At 34.9% G+C, this 21,794-nt stretch overlaps 1 protein-coding gene across 1 annotated transcript in view; it reads left to right on the top strand.

Moving 5' to 3' along the window:
* Nucleotides 1–21,189, top strand: part of LOC136034042 (transducin beta-like protein 2) — a 118,288-nt gene extending 97,099 nt beyond the window's left edge. Inside the window, exons 5-7 of the mRNA XM_065715118.1 lie at nt 3,698–3,883; nt 10,022–10,204; nt 20,788–21,189. Coding sequence (XP_065571190.1) covers nt 3,698–3,883; nt 10,022–10,204; nt 20,788–21,014 — 596 coding nt within the window. The 3' untranslated portion in view covers nt 21,015–21,189. The remainder of the gene's footprint in view (nt 1–3,697; nt 3,884–10,021; nt 10,205–20,787) is intronic.
* Nucleotides 21,190–21,794: the final 605 nt, after the last annotated feature.

The raw sequence follows: 21,794 nt of genomic DNA, 5'->3' as shown, positions 1-21,794 counted from the left end.
AAACAACGATTTGCAAACCTACATTTGCAAAGGAACAAAAAGATAATCGCAACAGTAAATCATCAATGTTTCCTCATTTCTTTCCAAACAATATGTAAAATTTTGGCGATGTTTTGTAAGAAATCCATTGATGACTCAGTCTAAACGCCATCCACCGCTGTTCTATCGAAAATAGTGTTTGTGGGTTCATTGATTTGATTTGTGTGGGGTTGGTCGCCTAAAATTGATAACTTCTAAGGTAGCTTGCTGGGAAGGTGAACAAAATAATCAAAAGTTCCGAAATTCACTTAAAATTCAACAGGCGGGCTTTTACAGGCATAACTGAGCAAAGTATCGAGAACTCTAATCTGTGACCTTCTATCGCTTCTCGGTTAATACTTGATAATGTTAAGGAGAATATTTTACAAGGTCGTATCCAGGATTCTGTTACGTTTTTACGAGTTGAACAGATATTTCGGGAGTTCAAACCTTGTACCCCCCTTCCTGGATACCGTCTTGATCATTTATGCAGTACTTAAGGAAAATACTTCAATACTATAGTTTCATATCCGCTATCCATGTTAACAAATTAAACCACTGTTTATACTTGACAGTGCTTAACAAATAATCGAATTCACACCTTGGAATAAATCGCCATGAATCATTCCATTATCGCAAAGGGGATTACGTCACTTTTACCAGTGTTGCCATAAAACATATTCAGCTATAGTCCAAGTGGTCTTGCCAGCGTTTGGATTGCGGTCGCGTCCGGAAAACAAAAACGGGGAAATATTTTTTTTTCCATTGTTTAAAGGTTCAGTGGAATTTGGCCGCTATCATTCTTAGAACAGTTTGTTTCTATGATATGTGAGTTATTGCTCTCTGAACCACGGATCGAGGAAGTGGATATAGGGTAAACAAATACAAAGTAGAAACAATAGAGAAAATCTTTTCAAGACAGTGGAAATCAGTTCTGTGAATATTTCGGCCCTATGTCCAAGGGCCGTCTTCAGCACAATACGAGAACGAGAGAGAAAATATGTATACATAAATAAACCTACATTAAATTGTCAGAATTAAAACTAATAATTTTTTTTAAAAACTCTTTTAAAAACAGCCCTAGCATCCTTACTTCAACGAAGTTCAACCAGGACTGACAAAAAGAATGAAGTGAGAATATAAATTCATTCAAACTAAAGAGAACAAAGTGATCAAATGAAATTTCTCAGAGCCATCCTTGCATTTTCTGCAGCCTGTCTCAAAGGCCTTTTCGTAGCTGGTTCAATACTATTATAAATCGGTTTAGTAAAATATTTTGTTAGATCATTTTTAATTAAATTTGAGCATAAAGAATTTAGCGAGTATTCCCCTAAATCCCTGTTCAAAGAATTATTATTATTTATTTTGAGACTAATTTCGATTGATTCCCGAACCACCTGTTTTATCCCCAAATCATTACTGATGAGTGAAGATTTTTCAAAAAGTATCGTGCGGGACGGATTATTAAATATATGCCAAACTAAAGCAGAATCAAAGGAGTTGTTGGAACTATTTGAAATTAATGCCTTGTCTATGTCTTTTTTATGCTGTTGTAACCGTTTTTCTAGATTCTGATGGGTCCTGCCGACTTAGTAATTTCCACAAGCACATGGTATTTGATAGACCCCTCTTTGGCGAGTAACTGGGGTCTTGTCTATACCAGAATTTAAGAAATTAATGATTTTAAAATTATTAGTAAAAACTACCTACAGATTATTTTTTGTGCAAATATTTTTTAATTTTGTTGTGATTTTGGGATATACGGAAGATAGACAATATTTGAGGGCTTATCAGTAGCCTCACATTGTGAAATATCTTCTTCGATTTTACAAGAATGTCTTTTTAGTCTACGGTTAATTATCTTATTGACAAAAGGAATGGGGTATCTATTACCAAAAAGAATATATCTGATAAAGTTTATTTCTGCATTTATATACGAATCGGAGCAAATATTCAGGGCACGATCAATGAGGGAAGTTACAACTGCTCTTTTAACTTGTGGTGGTTGATTTGAATTAAAGTGAAGATATCTATTGTTTTGTGTTGGCTTTCGATAAATAGTAAAATCCAGTTTATCAGCATTACGAATAACTAACACATCTAAAAACAGTAGTTCATTTTTAATTTCAGCTTCTAGGGTTAACTATAAATTTCGGTCATAAGTGTTAAGATGATCTAAGAAGCCCCGTCGCTATTTTTTATTTTTGGATATAGGGTAAGGAATCACTTCTTAGATGGTACTTTCTTTAACGTACCATGGGCATCAAAATAAAACTACTATTTTTTCCCGCTGGACCCGCCAAAGTTCTATTCAGGCCTGGTAGGCTATAGTACTTTTGCTTTGGATTGTTACAAAATTATGAAGTTTTTTGGGCAATTTATGAAGTTTTTAGAAGTTGCTTTTGGTTGTTGCAAAATTGTAAAGTTTATTAGGCCAGTACCACATTTCATCAAAGTGGTAACGTTGAATAATTGTTACAAAATTATGGAGTGGTTAGGGCAGTACCACATTTTATCAGAGTGGTAACATCGAGCCATTGTTTACAAAATTATTGACTGGATAGGGCAGTACCACATTTCATCAGAGTGGTAACGTTGAATCATTGTTACAAAATCTCAAAAATTCAAACTTTAAAAACCCTCTTGACTCCCAATGACAACCATTAAACGAATGACACAACTTCTTAAGCTGTTTTTTGTTGATTTTTCAATCCAAAAAATTGACATTTTCATTTTCTTTTTATTTGTAGCCTGCTACAACAAAAGCTGCCTAATCTCTTATGAAGATCTGTTTCTTTGGAAATTATATTCCAATTTTCCTAATGTTTTAAGATGTACAGCTTGTGGTTTTTTAAACTTCCCTTTAAGTAAGGAGAAACTTATTTAAGAGGAAACTTCTAAGTCTCGCTCAAAGTAAGAATTCCGAAAATCAAATTTCATTTTCACTGTCTTTTGGCGCTGAAATCTTTAATCAAACTCATATAGCGAGCCAAAGAAATGATTTTGAGAAATGTTTGTTTAACCCCCTGTATTTCTGCCTCCAGTATCCATTAAAAGTCCTCAGTTTTCATCCCAATCGCTTATAACACATTAATTCTCCCTCTAATTTAACAATATTTGACCAATAAATCATCGCTCACATCGGAATGAAGCGCCATAAATCGTTCCAGTGTCTGAAACGGGGTTGAATCATTGTCACCAATATTTCAGTAAAGCGAATTTTAGCAGCACTCCACAGCGGTTTTACTTGTGTTTGGTATACTGTCCCATCTGATGTGCGAATATTTACCATATATTTTAAAAGTTGTATTTGGAAAATCTAGTTGGCAAATGCGCTGGCCTCAGCAAATCTTTAGGATAAAATCCGCTAAGATCAGGGACTGTTACGTGACGGTAAGTCGATTTTAATACGGATTACTGTACTGCTGGCTACATTATGTTATTTTTCAAAGGGGTTTGAACATGGGAAGAAGGTGCATTCTGTACTACACTTACTCCAGTATTATACTAAGGGGATTTTGTTTCAATTTGAGGGAAGTATTATCTCCCTTTCATATCCGCCTGCTTAGTTTAATCATCGACTTGGACATGTCTGTTTGGCAGTAATTGTTTTAGCAGAATTGAAATATTTGAAAACGCGGAACAAAGCCACTTAATTTATCAAAAATTTCTTTTTTAGGCTTTACACCGGATGTGAAAGTACTTCAAGTGTGTCTGAACAAGTCTGGAGATTTTGAAAAAGTTGTCCGAGCTTTCGAACTGAAAGGTCATTCGTCCGGGGTTTTGGGCATCGACTTTTCTAGCGATACTAGTCGCGCTGTAACAGTTTCGAAAGATAAAACTTGGAGGTTTTATGACGTTCGTGGTAAGTTTCTTCTGGTCAACATTTTTATATCAGGGTTCAAGAATCTTAATAGTAAAAATCTTAACAAACAAATTATTTTTCTAGGTTAGTTGAAGGTTTTGTGTCGTTCGTGGTAAGATTTGTTGGTACTTGTATGATATAGTGCCGGCCACTCCAGTTGTTCATCCATTGACGCATTGTAGAACCGTTTTGTTTTTTTTCGTTAGTTTCTTTCAGCTTAGCGTGTGACAAGACAAAGAGAAGTGACATAATAGATTGGAAAATCTGAAAAGAATATTAAAAACCTGAAAATACTCAAGTTAGTTTAAAATCCTAACAGAATCTTAAAATCGTAACATATAGTCGAAACTATATATTTCCAATGCATTTTTCGTTTCTTCATTTTGTTGATACTGCTTCAACCTTGGTCCTAAATTACTTACAGATATCATTACTAAGTTCTTCATATTACTTAACCCCCTAACATTTGCTAATGTGCAAATACATAGTCAAGCCCAGTTATATATTTTTTGTGTATCTTGTAGTACATAACTTGGTACTTGCATGATATAGCGCAAACCAAATGTTTTTTATGTAAGTACAACTTGTTTCTCTGACGACCAATCCTAATGAAATATGCCTAAGTATGATAAAAATATAATTCTTTAGAAACAAATTCGGGCTGTGTGTTTGCACTTTAGGAGGGGGGGGGGGTTCAATGGCTATCCCCTCTCCCTTAGATCTTGAAATATACCTATATCTCGTATTGCCTTTGAAATATATCTTTTTAGTTATTTTCATTTTCAAAAAAATGGCTGCCCTAGAGAAAAAAAATTCCCCTCTCCTAATTTTCGCGGATTGGCAATTATAAAAAGAAAAAACTTCTTGGTTGTTATACAAAATGTAAACGTTTGTTCTTGTAAGGATAAAGATCCTCCAGAGCTATTGATGTTTTTTTTGGAGCGACAGGTAGTAAGCCTGTCGTCCAACCTTGCAGAAGCTGGGATCAAACCAGGATATTGTATTGTCAGGCGGAGATCAATTCACTCTGCTACCATGGGGATATAAAATTCTAAATAGATTATTATTCTGCGTTACTTTGAGGTATTGTAATGTTCGTGATAAATTTCTTCTGCACAAAGTTTTTAAATCAGAGTCCAAGAGTTCCCTCTATAATATGTACTTAAATCTTGGCGGGTCTTTTTGAAGGGGCATCTAGTAAGCCGGTCGTCCAGCCTTGCAGCAGCTGGGTCAAACCAGGATTTTGCATTGTCAAGCAGAGACCAACTCACTCTGCTACCCTGGGCTTACAAAATTCTTAACGAATTTAAAATAGATTATTATTCTACGTCACTTTGAGATAGTATAAGGTTCATGATCAATTTCTTCTGCACGAGGTTTTGAAATCAGAGTCCAAGATTTCCTTCTATAATATGTACTTAAATCTTGGCGGGTCTTTTTGAAGAAGCATCTAGTAAGCCGGTCGTCCAGCCTTGCAGCAGCTGGGTCAAACCAGGATTTTGCATTGTCAAGCAGAGACCAACTCACTCTGCTACCCTGGGCTTACAAAATTCTTAACGAATTTAAAATAGATTATTATTCTACGTCACTTTGAGATAGTATAAGGTTCATGATCAATTTCTTCTGCACGAGGTTTTGAAATCAGAGTCCAAGATTTCCTTCTATAATATGTACTTAAATCTTGGCGGGTCTTTTTGAAGAAGCATCTAGTAAGCCGGTCGTCCAGCCTTGCAGCAGTTGGGATCAAGCCAGGATTTTGCATTGTCAAGCAGAGATCAATTCACTCTGCTACCCTGGGCTTACAAAATTCTTAACGAATTTAAAATAGATTATTATTCTACGTCACTTTGAGATAGTATAAGGTTCATGATCAATTTCTTCTGCACGAGGTTTTGAAATCAGAGTCCAAGATTTCCTTCTATAATATGTACTTAAATCTTGGCGGGTCTTTTTGAAGGGGCATCTAGTAAGCCGGTCGTCCAGCCTTGCAGCAGCTGGGATCAAGCCAGGATTTTGCATTGTCAAACAGTTCGTGGTAACGAACTGTAGTAAGGAGCGATCCGGCTCAATAGTAACCAAAACTCTAAAAAATTGAATTTTGATATCAATAGCTACATCAAAAGAATAGTATTTTAATGCTGATTTTAAAATATAAGTTTCATCAAGTTTAGTCTTACCCATCAAAAGTTACGAGCCTGAGAAAATTTGCCTTATTTAGGAAAATAGGGGAAAACACCCCCTAAAAGTCGTAGGATCTTAACGAAAATGACACCATCAGATTTAGCGTCTCAGAGAACCCTACTGTAGAAGTTTCAAGCTCCTATCTACAAAAATGTGGAATTTTGTATTTTTTGCCAGAAGACAAATCACGGGTGCGTGTTTATTTGTTTGTTTTTTTTTTTTTTTTTTTTTTTTTTTTCCCAGGGGTCATCGTATCGACCAGTGGTCCTAGAATGTCGCAAGAGGGCTCATTCTAACGGAAATGAAAAGTTCTAGTGCCCTTTTTAAGTGACCAAAAAAATTGGAGGGTATCTAGGCCCCCTCCCACGCTCATTTTTTTCCTAAAATCAACGGATCAAAATTTTGAGATAGCCATTTTGTTCAGCATAGTCAAAAACCATAAAAACTATGTCTTTGGGATGACTTACTCCCCCACAGTCCCTGGGGGAGGAGCTACAAGTTACAAAATTTGACCAGTGCTTACATATAGTAATGGTTATTGGGAAGTGTGTAGGCGTTTTCAGTAGGATTTTTTGGTTGGGGGGAGGGGTTGAGAATAGGAGGATAGGCTGGGGGAGCTTTCCATCGAGGAATTTGTCATGGTAGAAGAAAATTCCCATGAAGGGAGCGCAGGATTTACTAGCATTATTAAAAAAAAAAAAAACAATGAAAAAAGAAATATGAAAAAGTTTTTTTCAGCTGGAAGTAAAGAGCAGCATTAAAACTTAAAACGAACGGAAATTATTACCCATATGAGGAGCTCACCTCCTCCTAATACCCCGATCTTTACGCTAAAGTATTTTTAGTAATTTCAACTATTTATTTTACGGCTTTGGTGATTCAGGGGTCATTCTTAATGAATTGGGACAAAATCTATGCTTTAGTGTAAAGAGCGAGGTACTGACGAGGGGGCGAACCCCCTCATATATGTAATAAAAACATGAGAATACAAAACTTCTTTGCGTAAGCTAATTTATAAGTTACGTATATCTTTTACTAAAAAAAAGATTCGTAAAAAATTAAAAGTTCTAGTTGCCTTTATCTTAATTAACCAAAAAATCGGAGGGCAACTAGGCTTCCTCCCCCGCTCTTTTTTCTCAAAATCATTCAATCAAAATTATGAAAAAGTCATTTAGCCAAAAAAAAAAAAAAAAAAAAATATGCAAATTTCGTTTTAATTATTCCTCTGCGGAGAGCCAAAACATGCATTGATTGAAAAACGTTCAGAAATTAAATAAAAAAAAACAAGTTTTTTTTTAACTGAAAGTAAGGAGCAAAATTAAAACTTAAAACGAACAGAAATTACTTCGTATATGAAAGGGGCTGCTTCCTCACCAACATCCCGCTCTTTACGCTAAAGTTTTTTACTGTTTTAAAAAGAAGAGTTGAAAGAAAGAGTCAAACTTTAGCGTCAAGAGCGGGATGTTGGTGAGGAAGCAGCCCCTTTCATATACGAAGTAATTTCTGTTCGTTTTAAGTTTTAATTTTGCTCCTTACTTTCAGTTAAAAAAAAAACTTGTTTTTTTTATTTAATCAAGCAGAGATCAATTCACTCTGCTACCCTGGGCTTACAAAATTCTTAACGAATTCAAAATAGATTATTATTCTATGTCACTTTGAGATAGTATAAGGTTCGTGATCAATTTCTTCTGCACAAGGTTTTGAAATCCGAGTCCAAGATTTCCTTCTATAATATGTACTTAAATCTTGGCGGGTCTTTTTAAAGGGGCATCTAGTAAGCCGGTCGTCCAGCCTTGCACCAGCTGGGTCAAACCAGGATTTTGTATTGTCAAGCAGAGATCAATTCACTCTGCTACCCTGGGCTTACAAAATTCTTAACGAATTCAAAATAGATTATTATTCTACGTCACTTTGAGATAGTATAAGGTTCGTGATCAATTTCTTCTGCACAAGGTTTTGAAATCAGAGTCCAAGATTTCCTTCTATAATATGTACTTAAATCTTGGCGGGTCTTTTTGAAGGGGCATCTAGTAAGCCGGTCGTCCAGCCTTGCAGCAGCTGGGATCAAGCCAGGATTTTGTATTGTCAAGCAGAGACCAACTCACTCTGCTACCCTGGGCTTACAAAATTCTTAACGAATTCAAAATAGAGTATTATTCTACTTCACTTTGAGATAGTATAAGGTTCATGATCAATTTCTTCTGCACGAGGTTTTGAAATCAGAGTCCAAGATTTCCTTCTATAATATGTACTTAAATCTTGGCGGGTCTTTTTGAAGGGGCATCTAGTAAGCCGGTCGTCCAGCCTTGCAGCAGCTGGGATCAAGCCAGGATTTTGCATTGTCAAGCAGAGACCAACTCACTCTGCTACCCTGGGCTTACAAAATTCTTAACGAATTCAAAATAGAGTATTATTCTACGTCACTTTGAGATAGTATAAGGTTCATGATCAATTTCTTCTGCACGAGGTTTTGAAATCAGAGTCCAAGATTTCCTTCTATAATATGTACTTAAATCTTGGCGGGTCTTTTTGAAGGGGCATCTAGTAAGCCGGTCGTCCAGCCTTGCAGCAGCTGGGATCAAGCCAGGATTTTGCATTGTCAAGCAGAGACCAACTCACTCTGCTACCCTGGGCTTACAAAATTCTTAACGAATTCAAAATTTAGTATTATTCTACGTCACGTTGAGATAGTATAAGGTTCATGATCAATTTCTTCTGCACGAGGTTTTGAAATCAGAGTCCAAGATTTCCTTCTATAATATGTAGTTAAATCTTGGCGGGTCTTTTTGAAGGGGCATCTAGTAAGCCGGTCGTCCAGCCTTGCAGCAGCTGGGATCAAGCCAGGATTTTGTATTGTCAAGCAGAGACCAACTCACTCTGCTACCCTGGGCTTACAAAATTCTTGACGAATTCAAAATAGAGTATTATTCTACGTCACTTTGAGATAGTATAAGGTTCATGATCAATTTCTTCTGCACGAGGTTTTGAAATCAGAGTCCAAGATTTCCTTCTATAATATGTAGTTAAATCTTGGCGGGTCTTTTTGAAGGGGCATCTAGTAAGCCGGTCGTCCAGCCTTGCAGCAGCTGGGATCAAGCCAGGATTTTGTATTGTCAAGCAGAGACCAACTCACTCTGCTACCCTTGGCTTACAAAATTCTTAACGAATTCAAAATAGAGTATTATTCTACGTCACTTTGAGATAATATAAGGTTCATGATCAATATCTTCTGCACGAGGTTTTGAAATCAGAGTCCAAGATTTCCTTCTATAATATGTACTTAAATCTTGGCGGGTCTTTTTGAAGGGGCATCTAGTAAGCCGGTCGTCCAGCCTTGCAGCAGCTGGGATCAAGCCAGGATTTTGTATTGTCAAGCAGAGACCAACTCACTCTGCTACCCTGGGCTTACAAAATTCTTAACGAATTCAAAATAGAGTATTATTCTACTTCACTTTGAGATAGTATAAGGTTCATGATCAATTTCTTCTGCACGAGGTTTTGAAATCAGAGTCCAAGATTTTCTTCTATAATATGTACTTAAATCTTGGCGGGTCTTTTTGAAGGGGCATCTAGTAAGCCGGTCGTCCAGCCTTGCAGCAGCTGGGATCAAGCCAGGATTTTGTATTGTCAAGCAGAGACCAACTCACTCTGCTACCCTGGGCTTACAAAATTCTTAACGAATTCAAAATAGAGTATTATTCTACGTCACTTTGAGATAGTATAAGGTTCATGATCAATTTCTTCTGCACGAGGTTTTGAAATCGGAGTCCAAGATTACCTTCTATAATATGTACTTAATTCTATTTGTGTATATTTCGTTAGGATAAACCTAACTTCACTTCTTTGCTGTGTTTCATTTAACAGACAAGTACCTGAAAGTTTTTAGCTCAGAGTAATTAAACAATTCTGAATTTTCACGATTTTTTTTGCGACTAAGTATATCATATTAAATTTTAGTTGAATATGAAAAAGGACAAGAGCCTTATCTTCTAAAGACAGGCGAGTGGCCTTTTGCTGATCTTCCTACTCAAGTTGCACTGTCTCCTGATGCCCGCTCTATTGCCATCAGCCATGGAACCAAGATTTACAATTACGACACGGTAACTGGGGCCAATCACGGAACTCCAGATGTTCACAATGGTAAGCAAAAAAGGGCCTATAAGATCGATTTCATTTTGCCCTTTGTTAGATATTTTGTCAGTTACGTCGAGGTTAATTAATTGTGTCTGAAACGCGGCCGTATTCTGGACACGAGAGTTAGCATTTCAGACTGGAGTCAAAATCGGTTTTACAACATTGGTAAAACTGACATAACCAGATTTCGGAAAATTTTACGATCTACAGAGATTTTATCCAAAACGGATGCAAAATTACCTGTCAAATTGTTGAAATGAATGGTTATTTATTTATTAAAATTGCTAAAGGAAAAAAAGAGCGTTTTTTGTGCATATTAGAGCAATTTTGTACCCTTCAGCATACTGCTGAAGGGTACGTAAGTATTTTTCCCATTCCTTCTTTGGCTTGTTGTGTGGGTTTGACTAATTATTAAAGAAAGTAAGGCTCTAGAAGCGATTACTTATCCTACGCAATATTGTTGGAGCGAAGCTCTGTGATTAGCCACATTCGAAAGCAACTTGGTCCTCTTTGGGCTGTTTTGTTTCACACTTTTCCTCCGAAACAGATATTTTTTTTAGATAATACTAGTCCAAAATTAAACTACTTGTCCAAAATTAAATCCCTCTTTTGCGTCTATCATTTAAAAGAAATAAATCTGTTTTAAATTATTTTTTGAGTGAAAATAAAAAAAGACAAAATAAAACTTTTGATAACAGTCTTTAAAGAAAACTATTGAAAAAAGGCATTTATCAATCAAAATACCCCCAAAATCGTTTTTTCGAAATCTAGGGGTGGGGAGGACAAAAAAATGTGAAGGAGATTTTACTATATCTTTTCATAATGGCAGAACTCCCACGACGTACCCGAGCCTTGAAGCAATCATTCTGTCTCAACCTCCCCTAACGCTGCCAAGATAACAACTCAAGCGCTGGTTTGCTGTCATTGGCAGCATTACAACCGTAGCTCTACTTTCGGTGTGTCGCAAAGTTCAGTACTCGATTTTATACCACGATCTGTATGGCTCTGGAACACCAGAGCCATACCCATGGAGGGACGCAAACACTGAGTGCACCTTTTTGCAATTTTCTGGAAATTGGAGAAGTTAAATAATGTGTATGAGTTTTGTATGTACAAATGTACAAACATTTGAACTGGTTTTAGTCACGTCAGCTAGTCTGTATATGTGGGTTTAAATAAAAAAAAATTATCGTAAATATCAATATCACGAAGTTTCATAGTGAGCAGAGCCGCATCCAGGGTTTGTATTTGGGGAGTTTTTTTTGGGGGGGGGGGAACAAACTTTAAAAGACGCATCTAAAATTGTTTTATATCCATTTTGTTACGTTTTTACGAGTCAAACAAAAAACATTTTGGGGCGGCCGAGGAGAGTTCAAACACCCTAGCCCCTTTGCATCAACAAAGAAATTGTTAACTGTAAGAGACAAGGAAGCATCGAATGGCCGGCCAGGATTAGATACTGGTTTGAAACACTTCATGAATTGGATGTTTAGCTGGAGACCATGGTTAGAGCATACAGTATTCGGCAGATGGAAAAATATATGGTAAGATTAAGACACAAAGTATTATTCCCTTCCCTCTTCACTACGCAATGGATAATGACTGGGAGTGTCCTCATTACTGCGTTACGGGATTAAATATAAGTCTTCTTATCTCCACTGCTGATTTTTTTTTTTCGTATTTTTGTTAAAGGCAATGAACCTCTGAGCCTCGAATAAGTTTTGTGAGTCTGCCCAATCCAGAGTGTAATGATAGGGACTGTAAGAATTAGCACTCATGTTATCTCCATCAATATTTATTGTGTAGAGACTAGCTTTTCTGCTTAGCTGCATGGTCAGTTTTTGAATATTTCATTCCAGTATATCCAACAGTTTTCTCCAACAATCGGATCTCCGACAATTTTCAACTTTACTTTCAGTTAAAAAAAATATATTATTTCTAGTCATTTTTCAAATAATGCCGGGAAATCCAGCTCCCCTCCATGAAAAATTCTTTCCTCTTACGAACAATTCGTCACATGGAAAATAACCCCCCTCAGAAAATTTCCCGGATAATTTAATCCTCGCCGAAAATTCTCCCGAAAAAAAACTTCTCGTCTATGTGCTTGGCTGATCCTAATTACTTGATTCTAAGCCACCCCCTTTTTCTAAGCCACTGGCACTATCCATTTATAGATTTGTTTGTCTACGTGCTTTGCCTTTAATAATCATTCAGTCATGTAATTAACCTCATTAGTGCACAGTCATTTACTGTTAAATATGGATTGCATAACTCGATGTCGTACGACAAGGTCATATTGTATTCTGATTAAGTATTTTTTTTTTATTGCATAAGTATTTATAAAACGTGGCTGAAATGCCAAGTTAAGGTTATCCAGAGATGTAAGAAACCTTATAGAAAATGTTTACTCATAGCACAGCGAGCTATTTTAGGTATGCACAGAGCCGTTCAAACGGGAGGTTGGAGGCTACTGGCTCAGCTACCCTGGACGGCATGGCTGGGGGAATGTCCATTTTTATCTGATGTTTTATTTAGATTTGGATTTTTTGCTTAAATTTGAGTCAGGGGCGAAATGTTGTAATTAATTTCTCCCTGGGTGCCACCAACCCTAGGAACGACTCTGGGTATTCACGGGAATTTTAAAGGATACGTAGCCGGTTCAGATGCACGGGGAGACGCTCAAAAACTGATCGGTAGCCTACTATGGAAAAACCGATCGGTTTTGTGGCTAGGAATTTTTTCGTGTGGCTTTCAATACTTTCAAGTATTATTGAAAGTGGAAAGGATCTCAGCGGTTGAGCATGCGAAAGTTAAAGATTTGATGGTTCTTACCCAGAACCATCAGTTTTTATCCAATACAAGTAATGCTCCGTGTAAAACTAACACGAAAAGGGAGAGTACTTAGCAGGAAATATACTTGACTTCGAGACTCGGGCTGAATAAGTGGGCTGATCATACTTTTTAGGGAAAATGTTGCACCTACCGTTTTAAAACTTTTCACCTCTTACTGATCGATTTTTCTCGTCAGTTTTTACAAGCGTCGAACCGGACCATTAAGGATTTTTGTAAAGCAAAATAAGAAGATGAGGAGATTCACCTCTTCCAGACAGGGCCATATCCTGGGGGTGGGGTACAAGGTTTGAACCCCACCTCTCGAAATTTTGTCCGACTCTTAAAAGCGTAACAAAATGCATATAAATAATTTTTTATGCTTTATTTTTCAGTTTTTTGTAATAAACCCGCCCCCTTGAACAACCAATCTTGGATACTTTCTTGGTTGTAGACAGGAATTTTTCCAAAAAATTAACGAAAACGTAACTTATTCACTACGTTAAACACATATTCTCAATACCATTTAGTATCGTTTTCTATTATTTTGCATGATAGAAAATTATATAATAGTTGTGGTTTAGATTGTTATGTAGCTACTCCCTCACCTCCCTGCATTTTGAGGAACACATCTGGACAAAGTCTGTGCTGAGTCTGTTTTCCATTTTGCGATATAGATGATCATATGCTTCCTTGAACAGGAGAGGAAGGGGAATTCTCATAAAAAAGATTTGTCCAAAGTTCCCCTCTCTCTGGTAAAGTTTAAAAGTAGTATTTCAAAAATTTAACATTTAAGATCTCCCCCTCCCCCTTGAACATACTTAAAAGGTCTAATTTTTCTATGAATATTATCGATATATCGTAGTTTCAATTGTGAAGATTTTAACACAAGCAATAGTTGAGAAGCGTGAAATTCTCCTCATGGTTACAGCAACAGCTGAAACTGAGTAAAGGGTAAACAACGGCCCTAAATATCCAGAAGTTTCATATTTAACGAACTTTAATTAAAGAGCAGCTCATGTAATTACAAACTATAACTCTAGTAAACGAAGTTTTGATTGCGATATATACATCGAAGAATATACTTTTCCATGCAAAATCTGTTAATTTTAAGTTTACCTGCAAAAAGTATTAGGATAAGATTGAATTCATAATTTCAGAAAAGAAATTAACTATATTTAAAACTATAATTTGCACAATCAAATTCGACATGCATGAAAATCCTAAAACAGGCTTTTGAGGCTTACAAAGAAGCGAAATTGTACAATTTTCGCGAGAAAAACAGTCACGGATATTTGTTTGCTTATTTGGCAAGGTTATCGATTCAATCGTACTAGATTATTGGGAGAGGGTTCATTTGTACGTTTGAATGCCTCTTTAAAAGTACTAAATATTAAGTATGATCATGCATCAGCTGTTCTCAGATTCACGATCAGCAAAGCAACATAGATAAGAAGCACAGCTTAGATACCAATATACAGTTATGAGAACTCCTATCTTGCCCATGAGAAGCTTTTGGTACTGAGCTCTGAACTTGGCGCCTCCTCCAAGCCCGTGATCCGACGCGTAGATCGTACTACAACGCCATAGGCGGGAACGTAATTTTGTTTTGTTGCATACACAGCTTAGATACCAATACCAGTTTCCTGTTACCAATTAGATACCATTACCAGTTTCCTGTCTCCAGCCACTAGCATTGCTACCGCGCACTGTGTCCCAAAAGTAAACCGAGTTTTCATAACTGTATATTGGTATATAAGCTGTGATAAAAAGGAACAAATTGTGGTTGGACTTGCATTTCCTTACTGGTCCTCTAATTGAGAACAGCTGTACAAACACACTGGGGTAATTACCCTAGAAGTGTTTGGATTGAAGTGAAAAACCATATTAAGAGGTATTTTTGAGAGCTTTCAGTGAAGATTCCTCATTTTCTTGAGGTAAGGCTAGGTCTTTCTGATTGAAAGGCAGACATTTGAGTCATAGAATCGTTTTTTTTTGTATTTTGAATAATTTAGTTGCAAAAAAATTAAATATTTCAATCTAAAGTTGATTAATTGTTGAAGTTGAATAATTCATCTATTAATAATCAATAATAATTAATCTAAAGTTGAATAATTGTTGAAGTTGAATAATTCATCTAATAATAATTAATCTGAAGTTGAATAATTCAATCAACACTTTTTATGCAGATTTGACAAAAGAATCCTTGTTCTTTGTTGAATCTTTGCTGAAAAGAATCTTTGTTGATTGAGATATGAGATGCTTATAGAACCCCATCTATACCTGAAATTGGATGTCACCAGAAATTTCTTCACTTGTTTTGCCAGGTTAAAAAACACTGATAAGGATTTCTTTACCGTTGGGGACTTTTTTTCAAAGACAGTGATTGACATAAAACATCAGCAAATATTTCGGTATATGGACCATAGTTGTTCTCAGCAAAATAGAACAAAAACTAAAACAAACTTAAGTTACCGGGTCTAACCCCCTCCCCCCTCAGATTTCTGTACAAATCCTAAAATTGAAAAAAAAAATATATAAACAAATTTATGATGGGTTAAAAAAGGAGATTGTTACCTACAATGCTGTAGTGGTCCTCTACTTGAGAAGAGTTTCACAAACGCATTTTGGCAATTATCCCAGAAGTGTGACGTAAATACGATCTTTTGGTATAACAACCACAAAATTTCTTCCACTCTCATCCAAAATACTTCCTATGTTTCACTGAGATTTTTGTTAAAAATACGAATCTCTTACCATATTCCGTTTTTATAATATTCTTGTGTAGTTGAAAAAAAATCCTTTCCATGCGTGTTTTCTTGCAAACACTCCGCGCTTAGACTCCTGTGAAATGACGCCCAGTATGAATCGTTTTAAAATCTTTTTTTAATGTAAAATTTCTTCAAACAACAATTATTGTCTGTATGAACTATACTTTGAAACCTCCCTAGTGGTTGAAACCACCCAGCAATGTGTTAATTTGCATGGTGAAACAGAACACCGTCATGGGAGAATCCTCTGTAGGAGGACAACTGCGCCAGGGTGTAGGATCCAAATATATGAACAACAGCCTCTACAAAAGGCTGTCTCGACTCTTTTGAGGTTACCCACAATATTGGAAACGTTGCGGTCAACTCTATTCCCACCTGAGGAGTGGTCCCCCTCGAGCAAACTATAGCCTAGTAAATGACACAGCATTTTTACTGGATTCTGATAACTAGATATGTTCTTCGGGTTGGGCTGTTCTGATAGGCGTTTTCGGTCTGAAAAATCTCTTCCTATCTAATTTATATACTATGGGTTTCCTCCCCATAATAGCCTAATATTTGAGCCATGAATACAAAATGAGTTGGAGGTAATAGGATTGATATTGTCTGTGCAGGATTTCGACTCTTGTTGATAGAAGAGCATCGCCAAGTGCTGAAAACAATTTTGTGACTAAGATGGGCCCAGGATTGCACAAAAGCCTCCATTCAAGTGGAGATCCCAGGGACTTCTTGTTGTCCGTTTCAAGCCGGCTCAAACGTATTGGTGTCGACTTGAGAAGATGTACTTGTCTTCATCCTGCAATGGTTCTGAGACCATTGCTGTTCCTGAGGCCAAAATAATTTCAGTTAATAATTTAATTAATAATTCAATTAATAATTTCAATAATTTCATATTCTAAAGAATATGAAAATTGCAACTTGGAATGTTACGACGTTAAAAAATATATGTCACATCGATATTTTGCCTGACAAATTCAGACACTTCGAACTGGACTTATTATACTCACCTCTATCTTGCTCCATTTCGTTAAATTTGCAGCGAATTTGGTTCGGTTGCTCTCTTTCATGTGCATGTTCAATCCTGATGAATATTAAATAAAAAAAAACAGTAAGGAGCAAAATTAAAACTCCAAACGAACTTAAATTATTCCGTATATGAAAGGGGTTGTCCCCTCCTAGACGCCTAACTCTTTAAGCTAAAGTTTTACTCTTTCTCTCAACTCTACTTTTCAAAGCAATAAAAAAAAAATAGCGTAAGAACGAGGTATTGTGGAGGAGACGAACCTCCTTATATACTTAATAATTTCTGTTTATTTTAGGTCTTAATGCTGCTCATTACTTCCAGCTGAAAAAACTTTTTTTTTATTAATTTTCACATTGTTTTATTTTCAAAGGATGCTAGAAAATCCTGCGCCCTTGCCCTCTTCATGGAAATTCTCTTCCCTCATGATAAATTCCTCCATGGAAAGATCCTCCCACGTAAACCCTCCCCCCTCCTCAACGCGAAAAGTCCCCCTAAAAACAATTCCCAATAACCATTATTATATGTAAACAATGGTCAAAGTTTGTAACTTGCAGCCCCTTCCCCGGAGACTGCGGGAGATTCAGTTGTCCCGAAAGACATATATATATATATATATATATATATATATATATATATATATATATATATATATATATATATGTATATATATATATATATATATATATATATATATATATATATATATATATATATATATATATATATATATATATATATATATATATTAGGTTTTTCGACTATGCTGAACAAAATGGCCATCTTAAAATTTAATCTGACTGTGAAAAATAAGTGTGGTAGGGGGCCTAGGTGCCCTCCAATTTTTTGGTCACTTAGAAAGGCCACTAGAACGTTTAATTTCTCTTAGAATGACCCCTCTCGTGACATTCTAGGACCACTGGGTCGATACGATCACCCCCGGAAAAAAAAACGCATCTGTAATCTGTCTTCTGGCAAAAAATACAAAATTCCATGTGTTTGTAGATAGGAGATTGAAACTTCTACAGAAGAGTTCTCTGATACGCTGAATCTGATGGTGTGATTTTCGTTAAGATTCTATGACTTTTAGGGGGTGTTTCCCCCTATTTTCTAAAATAAGGCAAATTTTCCCAGGCTCGTAACTTTTGATGGGTATGATTAAACTTGATGAAACTTATATATTTAAAATCAGCATAAAAATGCCATACTTTTGATGTAGGTATTGGTACCAAAATTTTATTTTTTAGAGTTTCGGTTACTATTGAGCCGGGTCGCTCCTTACTACGGTTCGTTACCACGGACTGTTTGAAAGCAGTACGAGTTTAAGGGTAGCATATGGAAAAATCTCGAACAATAAAAAAAGGTCTTTGTTGTTTGTACAACAGTTTTAAATCCCTAGCTAATCTTTTCCTTTCTGGCATTATCCATTTCTTTCGAAAGAGCATTGTAGTAACCTACTTGTGGCCCCTCAAAGTTTAACAGCCAGCTTATAAGGTTGGGAGAGCCGTCAAGTTTGGCCCAGGGAGGCTGGACAACCCCTGCAATATTTTTGGTGGTTCATTTTTTAAACTAAATAAATCACAAGAGTAAAATTAATAATAACATTATTAATAATAATAATGGGCAGAAGAAGAAGAAAATTCACAAAACTAATGAGTAAAGAAAAAGAAAATACTGATTTGACAACTACGAAAATCTCGACCTGCCGAAATATTGTACTTATATTTATGTGTTATAGTTATAGTTATATATCATATATTTATAGTTACATAGCATATATAGTTATAGTTATATATTACATTATATAGTTATATAGTTATATTTATATGTACTTATGGTAAATGCTACGGCCTCCAATACCAAATTAAATTTTATGTCTGTTCACTGTTAATAAAAAATTTCATCCCTGTTTTGAACTGTTTTTCTTTTGTATTGTTTCTTCTTTTTCAAAACTCCCACAAATTTCCTCAGGTTTGAAACTTTTGCTGGGTAACATTAAACTTGAATAATTTTATATATTTTGAATAAGTAAAAAATTTTTTTATGTATAGATTATTATTAAGACTCTTTTTCTTAGCGTTTTGGTTACTACTGAGCCGCGTCACACCTTACAGTTAGTTACAGCGAATTATTTGACTTTACATGATAATGCTTTATTAGTTGATGTTCATTACTGCCAAGTTTCTTTCAGTACACCCCTGGAAAAAAAAAAAAAACAAATAAACACGCATCCGTGATCTGCCTTCTGGCAAAAAAAAATACAAAATTCCACATTTTTGTAGATAGGAGGGTTCTCTGATACGCTGAATCTGATGGTGTGATTTTTGTTAAGATTCTATGACTTTTAGGGGGTGTTTCCCCCTATTTTCTAAAATAAGGCAAATTTTCACAGGTTCATTACTTTTGATGGGTAAGACTAAACTTGATGAAAATTAAATGTTTAAAATCAGCATTAAAATGCGATTCTTTTGATGTAGCTATTGGTATCAAAATTCCGTTTTTAAGAGTTTTGGTTACTATTTAGCCGGGTCGCTCCTTACTACAGTTCGTTACCAAGAACTGTTTGATCTGGTCCATCTTACAGTAACTATTTCCTATCATTTTATCTAACTTTCTGCCTGTATATATATATATATATATATATATATATATATATATATATATATATATATATATATATATATATATATATATATATATATATATATGACACTCGTGGAGTAATCAAAAAAAGAACCATTTCTTTCAACTAGGGAACTGCTTCTGATGTTTTTAGAGATCAGATATTTTATTTGAAATTTTATATTCGTGAATTTAGATACAGGCAGGCAGATTTAAGTCAATCGAAAGAAACAAATTTGTGCCCCATTTCAGGCACCACAAATCTGTAGAACCATGTCCTCTTCATATTTGCAAAAAAAAATCGCAATCTTCAGACCTGGCGCTGTCTACATCCCCTACAAGTTTCTAGTCTATCAAAAATGAAGACAATTTTAGGCTAATTTTGGGAAATTTTAGGCTAATTAGAAAGAAATAAATATTTTAAATATTAAAATTGTTCCCTAGTACTGTGCTGGTAGCACCATTTTATGTAAGTGATCAGTAAACCCTAACTCTTGGTTCGGTTCGTAGCTATCCGATTCAATTTATTCATAATCATTTACTTACTTGTGCTTGGGACGAGGTGCAGGCTGTTTCAGTCTAACTCGCCTCTACAGCCGTTGCCGTTTCAGTTGCCAAATATTTTTTACAGAAATAGGTTGCAAGCCTTTCAAAAATATAAAAATTGATGGTTAAATAAAAATTCAAAAGTGAAGAAAAATGATGCCTAAAAGTTTTGGTAAAAAACGAGCATTGGTAATTTTTCAAACAATCTAATTTGTAATTAGCCTAGAATTTCTTTCTAGATGATGCAATTTCACAATAATGTGCATCATCTTATGTATATATATATATATATATATATATATATATATATATATATATATATATATATATATATATATATATATATATATATATATATATATATATATATATATGTATATATATATATTATGATGTTTGTTATGTAATATTATTATCAACGTTAATAGTATATTTTATTGTTACTTTTTCGCTTAACTTTTGTTAATTTGTGTTAGGTTTATGGCCATGGCACATGGGGCTTCTGGGCTAAGTAAATAAATCTATCCATCTAAATACAATACTTCGATGTATAGTTAGGTATTCAGAATACTTGTCTATTCATCATTATATGTATCTTATCTATCTTACTGTAATTATTTCCTATCATTTTATCTAACTTTCTGCCTGTATATATATATATATATATATATATATATATATATATATATATATATATATATATATATATATATATATATATATATATATATATATATATATATATAATATTATATAATAATAATAATAATTGAAACATTATTCTATCATATTGAAATTTTCAGGTGATATTTCAGCACTCATTTTTGACCCCGAATCTCGATTTATCATTAGCACTGGTGATCGTTATATTCAAGTCCTTCACAATGTTGCCGGATGTTATGCCATCATAAATGAACTTCAGCCAAAGCGTAAAACAGCTGCTACCACAGCTCAAAAAGAACGTATCGATCAACTGATTAATCAAGCTAAATGTGTTCTGCAGAAAGTTGGTGAAAAAGTGGAGGGTTAATAAAGAATGTTACTCTCTTCCTTAAAGTGTCTTGAATGAAATTTACCATGGAACTTTACTGTGGTATATTTGTGCTGATTTTGGAGTTTGATTATTTATTTTAGCGGGTTTTCCTCTACTAAGGATGTGAGTGAAATCGCTTCTTTTTTTGAAAGAAATAAATCAAATTTAATTATTTGGCAATCTTATAGTCTTTATTTTAGATTATTACAGTTTTTGTCTAATAGTTAAATCTAGACACATAAGATAGGCGGGGGTGTATTCACCCCACCATTCTAGGTTCTGAAAAATACTTTCTTTTTGTATTTCATCGAATAATACCTTTTGTTGATATTCATTGCAGAAACTAAAAAGAAAAATTCCCTTGCCTCTCACTCAATTGGACTATATGTCTTGGCTTTTTCTACAATTAGCCATGGCTTGATGCCTACAACTATTTCATTTTAATTCAAAATCTTAAGTCCCTTAAATCCTTTTTTTATTTAATTCAATATTAAACCGACATCGTGATTATTTTTTGCTAAAAGATTTTTTATTAAAGCTTTTGGAGAGAAAGTTAAAAGCTTGTGATATCCTAGGGACTCAAGGATTTAAGGGACTTAAGGAGATGATCAATGAAACTTAAGATCGATGAAACTTACGATCAGAAGAAATAGAAACCTACAATAACTCAAACTCAAAACAACCATAAATTTCGTTTTTGTATTTAAAATATTGAAAATGAAAAATTACAGTGAACTAAAATGTTGAATTGCTGAGTTTCTAGGAATTAATGACATT

This window comes from Artemia franciscana, chromosome 12 (genome assembly GCF_032884065.1).
Source record: "Artemia franciscana chromosome 12, ASM3288406v1, whole genome shotgun sequence".
Lineage (NCBI taxonomy): Eukaryota > Metazoa > Arthropoda > Branchiopoda > Anostraca > Artemiidae > Artemia > Artemia franciscana.
This window is presented reverse-complemented; position numbering and strand designations above follow the sequence as displayed.